The sequence below is a fragment of the Pterocles gutturalis genome, unplaced genomic scaffold (genome assembly GCF_000699245.1).
Source record: "Pterocles gutturalis isolate BGI_N339 unplaced genomic scaffold, ASM69924v1 scaffold13013, whole genome shotgun sequence".
Taxonomy (NCBI): Eukaryota; Metazoa; Chordata; class Aves; order Pterocliformes; family Pteroclidae; genus Pterocles; species Pterocles gutturalis.
The window spans coordinates 50719-57940 of NW_010118248.1; the positions used below are offsets into that span (position 1 = coordinate 50719).

At 38.9% G+C, this 7222-nt stretch overlaps 1 protein-coding gene across 1 annotated transcript in view; it reads right to left on the reverse strand.

The window, feature by feature from the left end:
• Positions 1 to 1976: 1976 nt before the first annotated feature.
• Positions 1977 to 7222, reverse strand: part of NWD2 (NACHT and WD repeat domain containing 2) — a 35246-nt gene continuing 30000 nt past the window's right edge. The window contains exon 7 of the mRNA XM_010076131.1: positions 1977 to 5912. Within this exon, the coding sequence (XP_010074433.1) occupies positions 1977 to 5912 (3936 nt within the window). The remainder of the gene's footprint in view (positions 5913 to 7222) is intronic.

The window sequence follows — 7222 nt, forward strand, 5'->3', positions numbered from 1 at the left end:
TATCTGTTGACGTACACACTGGCAGTATGCAATCTAGTCATAAACAGCATCTAAGCATGGATTTTTTTTTTTTTTTGCAGATCTCATTGTTTTTTGAATGCTTGATTAAATTAACTGAAGTGGGAAAAATATTGGAATTTTTTCTTACAAATATAGCCCTTAAAAAGGATTTAAACACAGGCTAATGTGAGCGGTAAATGCCTTGTGTCCCTTTCCCAAAGTGAAATTTCCCTGAAATTAAAAGACACAAGAAGTCTGTTTCCATAATTTATTAGTACAAACAATGCCTACACAAGACTGTATATTGTTTGAAGACTGCAGTAGATTTCTAATTTAACAACTCTGTAACAAAATTTAACTAAATTTGACATTTATGAAAATATAAATCTCTGATTGGGTAGGTTTTCCCAACAATACAAAGTTTACATAAAAACATTCAATATGATCTATTAGTTGCAAACAAGTTAGGAAAAATCATTCAAGTCACTTAATATACTATATTGGCTTTTACACTGAACATTCACACACTACATTAAGTTCTAGCTTAGCATTCATTTCTTGGAAACTTGTGGCATGGAGTTCTGATTTTAAAAATAAAATTGTTTTGTTTAAATAATTTGAAAATATTTCCACAGGTGTGCCATCTTTAAGATATGTAAGGATGAAGAAATCTTCTTATCCTTTCAGATGCTGTCCAATATTTTTTTTTTTACTTGGGCAAAATGTTGTGGTTTTTTTTTTTTTTTAAGCATTTGTCATTAAATTTCACAATTTCTGCCTTAAAATTGGTAAAACTGTAAAAAAGACTCAGAACAGTTCTAAAGCAGAAAGTGAATCTTTTAAGTATGTGGAAGTAAGAAAAACCCATTACAAACTGGAGCAGTAAAGGACCTTTGGACAGCCTTTACATTTAGAGTATTTCAGCACATATACAGACAGTCCCAGAGTGTTTGGTCATATGATCTGTATTTATCATGGGAAAGAACAGAAATGATAGTAAGGCAAATTTATCAAGATTAATACATGGCATGTCTGAAAACTTTCTCTTAAGATTACTTTGGAGACATAGGAGATACTTTAGATTTTCTTACAACCAAATGGATAGCAACCTTTTAACAAGAAATTAATGTGTTAAAATGTTCATCTGCAACACCCTTGCTCTTTAAAAAGTTGTCATTACGACCTGTACCAATACACACTGTGAAGATGAAAAAATTCCCTGAAATAAAACCCCAAACCCTATTTTCCTTTTACGACCTAGGTTTTTATCATTTTTTATCACAATACAGAAACCTGAAATCCCAGCATGCAATTAGAAAAAAAAATATCTTTCAGTCCATTCGTTGAAGTGAACAAATATCACCTCACATGTTGACACGTTTGCAACTAACTGGCACCTACTCCTTTCAACCCAAAGATTGATCCCAATTTAAAAAAAAAAGTATTTTTTAAATGATGATGGAATGTATCAAGTGTTCCAGGTTGGCAGGTGACATCTTGTCATTGCACCATCAAGCAGAAAAACACATTTTTGCAAGTGGGTATCAAGTTGGCTGTTAGCTACAGACCCATCCAGGCGACTTGGGATATAAAATAGTAGTCTGAGTCTGACTCTTCTCACTGATCACGTGGAGCTTTAGTTCTAGTTAAAACAGTTTTTCAATCCCAGATGAGATCACCTAACTTCTCTAATAGCATAACAATTTTGATAGTATTGCTAGAAATTTTTAATCAAGGCCCTGGTGAAATCCTGGACCGAACCTTGTATTCCGAAATTTAAAAAAACCCTGCAGCCCATTTCTTCATGTTTGCTTTATGTTTACATAAATGTAAGAATATTTGTCAAGGAAAAAACAGCTGGTCTGCCCTCTACTGTTTCTGTCTTCCAAGAAATACACTGATTTTTATGTGAATTCAGAAGACAAATCTATGCACGTATACTAATTATTCATACTAATATTCATACAGACGGTTACTCAGTTGTCAGCAGCAAAACTGTGTCCTCTGCAGTCTATGGCTGAGCACACTTTCTCATAGCAATAGTTGTGTTTTTTGGTTGGTGTTGCTTCACTCACCTCAGGCTCTGTAACTGTAATGGGGCTATCCCTTGCAAATACTTCTGTTGATTCCCTCCAAATGCAATCTGCAGTCACTTTGAAACTATAATTGTGACATTTTGGCCTAATCACTTGTGTTGTGTTGTTGAAAATCTGACGGCTGTTTGAAGTAGCAATTTTGATTTTCAGTGCAGCGTCGACTCGATCCACTACAGTGTAAGTACCTATACTTCCGTCATCAAATCCAATAATAATATTTAAATGTCTCTGTGAGAGTGCAAGAAAAGTGGGAGTTTTATAAAGAGAACAGGCACCAATGTTTTTGCCATCTGCTAGCCTCATTACTATTAAGCTAGAGACCGCACCATTATCATCATCTTCTTCACTGCGAAAACAGATGTACACAAGATAGCGGCCATCACGAGACAGCCTCTGCCGCCAGATGACACCTGGAGCGTGAACCACACGAAGTTTTCCACTGTATAGATCAAGCACATTGATGTTCTCATCACCACAGGTTATAATTCCTAGCTTCCCATTTGGGGATATTTCAAAGTCTTCTAAATTTTTTAAAAAATTAGTAGGCAATTGTACGCGTCTGCAGATGACTTCATCTGTTAGGCTCCAGATGTTCACAGTTTCAGTTGATGTTATAAATACTATAATATCTGGGCAGTCTGGTATCAGCTTAATATCCACAATGCTTGCACCATCATCACAGCAAAACTTCTTGGTTATACTGCCTGTCCAGAGACTCACTGCCAACACTTTATTCTTTGCCATTCCAACTACGAATGTATTTGCAGTTGTTATAAATGCATTCTGTAAGGCAACTAAAATATTGCAAACCCTATGTCCTGTAGCCAGTCGCCAAACTCTGGATGCATTTTGCTCGCAGAGAGAGACTACAAATTGATCGTTATGAGTAATCATTAGCTCTGAGATTTTTTGTCCATTAATGCGAAAGATATTTTCACCACTAACTGTGTGCCATACGTACTGGCTGCATTTATCATCTGATGTAACCATTATCTCTCCAGAAGAGGTCAGCACACAGTTTTCAACAATACCTTCATGCTTGAACACAGCTTCAATAAATCCAGTGCTGAAGTTCCACTTATGGACAGAATCTGATCCATCCAATGTGTAAATCAATTCACCTCTGGCTGGCAACACCAGTCTTTGGATAGGCTTGCCAGATTTGTCAATATTGGACATAGCAGTTATGATGTCTATATCCCAAATAGAAAGGACACCACTGGTAGATAAGGATAGCAGCATGTTATGATGATTTGATTTAATTAGCCTGACTATAGTTCCTGAGATTTCCTGTAAGCTTGCCATACACTGTCCCGTATCTCTTCTCCAAAAAAAAATGGCTGAGGTATTTTCCATTGAAGCAATTATACAGTTGCCATTTTTGGACAACACGGCAGATATAAAGTGCTCATTGTGTTTAGCTCTAAACTTTTCAGCCACCTTCCACACATGCGTGTCAAGAAGTTCAATGCTGACAGCCTTACAAATTAAAATTGCACTTTGGTCTTCAGAAAGCTCTATGCTGACAACTTCACTGTCCTCTCTCCTGCAGTCAAAGTCATCCGTAAGCTGGGGATTCACGATTTCCTCCGTATTCCAAACAGAGAGGCTACCCTCGTTATCCACCATCACCATTTCTTGGGCTGTGTCCAGAATGAGAAGGAATTTCACAAATCCACCAGAAAATTCAGAGGTCACAGTGGCCAGCTTCTCTCCGCTGCCCAAGTGAAAAATGGTTGCAGTGTTCAAATACTGTCCGCAGAACGCATAAACTCCGTCGGGAGAACACTGCACACAGGTCACTTCGTACCAGCAGTGGAAGTGATAGAGAGGCCAACCATAAAGCAGATCTATTACAGTAACATCTTTGCTGGCCTCCAGCCAAGCAAGCGCATGGTTGACTGACAATGTAAATCCATTTATAAAACTGGAGCCCCCCCCAGTTCCACAATGTTTTGATCCCTTAATTTCCACCTCAGACAGAAGACAGGAATTTATGTTGTCATATATCAAAAGAGTATTTTTTGTTGTAGCCACTACAAGATACTTTTCATCACTAGTAAGCTTCATCCCTAAGATAACAGATGGAGCTGTTGTAATCTGTCTTAGTAACTGGCGGGTCTCTACATCCCAAGTGCTGATAGAACCATTTTCTAAAGCAGCAATAATTGTGCTGGGATTAAAAGTAGGCAAAATCTCGGTGACGTGCATGCAGCTGGATGACAGAGGCAGGCGCTCAGGGCTGTAAGTCACATCCATGGAGGAATGCAGAGGGACAATAGAGCAGTACTTGGGTCCATCCTTGTCACATTCTAAGAGGAGATGTCTGAGTTTGGGCAATGAACTTACTACTGGGAGAAGCCTCTGCTGCAATTCAGCAGAGAGCGAACCTGGGTATTTTACTACTTTGAATTTTATACTGCGGAGGGTACTGGCCAGAAATTTCAGCTCCTTTTCTTGCGAGCAGGTGTAAGCCAGTTCTATGTCAGAAAGGGCTTTATCAAACTGCCCTATTCTAATCATGGTGTACAGCCAGCTGAAGTTCATGATGACTCCATACAGAAGATCATCTGTTCTTCCACATCTTGTCAAGTGATGGATAAGCTCTGTCATTTTTCTGTGATTGATAAAAAAGATGTCAGGCTCTAATGGATTACACTGAAAGACCCATGGCTGATCGGGTGCCTGCCTGTCAAAAGCGATCTGATCCATGCAGTGCTTTTCATCCTCGTTCAGGCCTCTACTGTTATGGTCAGGACAACCATTCAGATATTGGTCATTGCTGTAAAAAGGTTTTCTTCGTCCACCTGACCAAATACCAAGGAAATACTCTGCCATCACTGTGTGCATTTCATGCAAATCTTCTTCATTGTCCAGATACAATTTCTGGGCAATTATATGCAAATGCCTATTTGCCCATAGAAGCAGCGTTACATTTTTTACCTGTCGCTCTATTAAGTACCCCTGTAAGCCCTCCTTAAGCCTTGCAATGTATATATATGGAACTCTCAGTGGATTACTTTCTCTGACACTCTCACTCAGTTCATACATAACACTGTTGTCAAGGGCTAAAATATCTTCCAGTTCCATTTCACTCAGGCCAGATTTGGACATAGTGATGTAGCCAAGTGCTCTTGACAATAGTCTTGATCCACACTTGTTTTCCAATGACCAAAACAACTGCTCTATGCTTTCATGAACAGTGACACAAAGGGAGGACTCATCCACATCTTTGTGAGATCTCCAGTTCCTGACCTCTCTGAAGGTTAAGTTCACGAACATTGGCAGTGTGCACTTAGAGAATGCTTCGTTGACATAGATTTGTTGCCCTGATGTTACTTTTCTTTTAACTCGCAGCAGCTGATGTTTCAGTACTTGGCTACACATCTTTCTGTCCCTTGCAGTCAATTCAATGTAGCTGTCTTCTTCATGAATAAGGCACCTCAGTTTTTGCAGGATCCCATGCTTGTTTGGCAGTGTTGACAAAATTATCCGTACTGAACGGGGAAGGTGAATGGGAAGCCACCAGAGCTTCCTACCATCATCACTATCTGTTAGCTGTTCCAGGGCATCAAATATTATCACCAGTGGCCTGTGGAATGAAGACTCATTCAAGAGATTGATGAACAAGTCCCGAAGGTCATGAATCTTTTTTGGGTAACTTTGTACAAGGCAACGATAGTTGACTGCTAATTGTTCACAAATGCTTTGAAGTATATTCTTCAGATCTGTACTTGCTTCAGTGGATCCCAAAAATCTTACAACTACCACAGGGTCAGAATCTGGTCCCATCTCTTCTTGCAACCAGGAATAGGCCTAGAATTTAGAGCATAATTTAGTTAATACCTAAATGAAGCACAGTAACAGAGTTTATAAATAGTGAATCACTATATATAAATAAACATTTTAAAATGTTACTGGTTGAATGGAAATGTTTTCACTGTCAGAGTTCAAGGTTGGTTTGATTTATGTGCACTGAATGAAATTCGTATCATATGTCCTCTTTGTTTAGCACGGGTAATATCCCAAAACACTAAGACCCAGATCCACAAAAAGGCTTACAGGTAAGGGGACATGAGTAGTCCGTAATGTAGTCCGTAAATCCCAGAGTACTCTTTGCAAAATCTGTGTCTCACTTCAGAAAGTCAGTAGGTAGATTCTCTTATTAATAAACTTCCTTTAGAGACTAGGCAATGTCATCCTTGGTCAGGCAGACCAGCTTGCCACCTAAACTTATCTAACATTGATTCCCAGCTGAGTATAAATGGACGCTCTGATGGTTTAGGAGGACAAGGATCAGAGTGCAGGCTGCCCTTTACTAGCTGGTTACCTTAATTCCTGGACCACAGAAGTATTCTCTGTCTTGGTGTGTCTGCGACTTCTGTGCTTGCACACTGCTGCAAAGGGTAAAAACTATCTCTTGCTGTTTTTTTTTTGGTTGGCCTACTCTAAGCAAGTGAGGAATATGGCTTTAAATCCTCTCAGTCTATGCAGGCTAACACACTCAGTTCTCTTACTTGCTAAGTCTTTTCACCTCACGTTAAGTTATTACAGAATATTTTAAAAGAAAAACATAACTAAAGTCTCTAGGTTAACTTATGTGAGCTGATCTGAAACCAGATCTTGAGTTGCAAATCCCAATTTCATATATGCAACTAATGTGAATCTATAGAAAGTCACATTTGGGAAAGATATAGAATTTTAAACATTATAATTCCCTTCTCCATCTCCTTCTGGCTGATACGGCTGTTTCCCAGCCCACTGTGCTAAATTCTCTGAGCACCCTGCAGGAAAGCCAGAGTTGTGACTCCCAGCTGGAGAATTAGGCTTAGAGATGCCAGCTCAGTCTTTTTCTGCATCTGGTCCTGCCTTGCACAAGTGTTTCTCTCATCTCCCTGTAGTATTCAGCTCAATGACTTAAACAGTGTATGTCAGATAAATGAGTACAGGTATTTTGCAGGTTATTACAGATAGACTTGTGGCAAGTGTATTTGTAGGAAGTGTAGCAGACTAGTTCTGGAATAATTGCTGATAAGAACATAAGATGGCATGACTTGGAAAGACATGTTGTATTTGTGAATAATACTGAAAGCACCATATGCTGTTTAGATGGTTCCAGATTCATA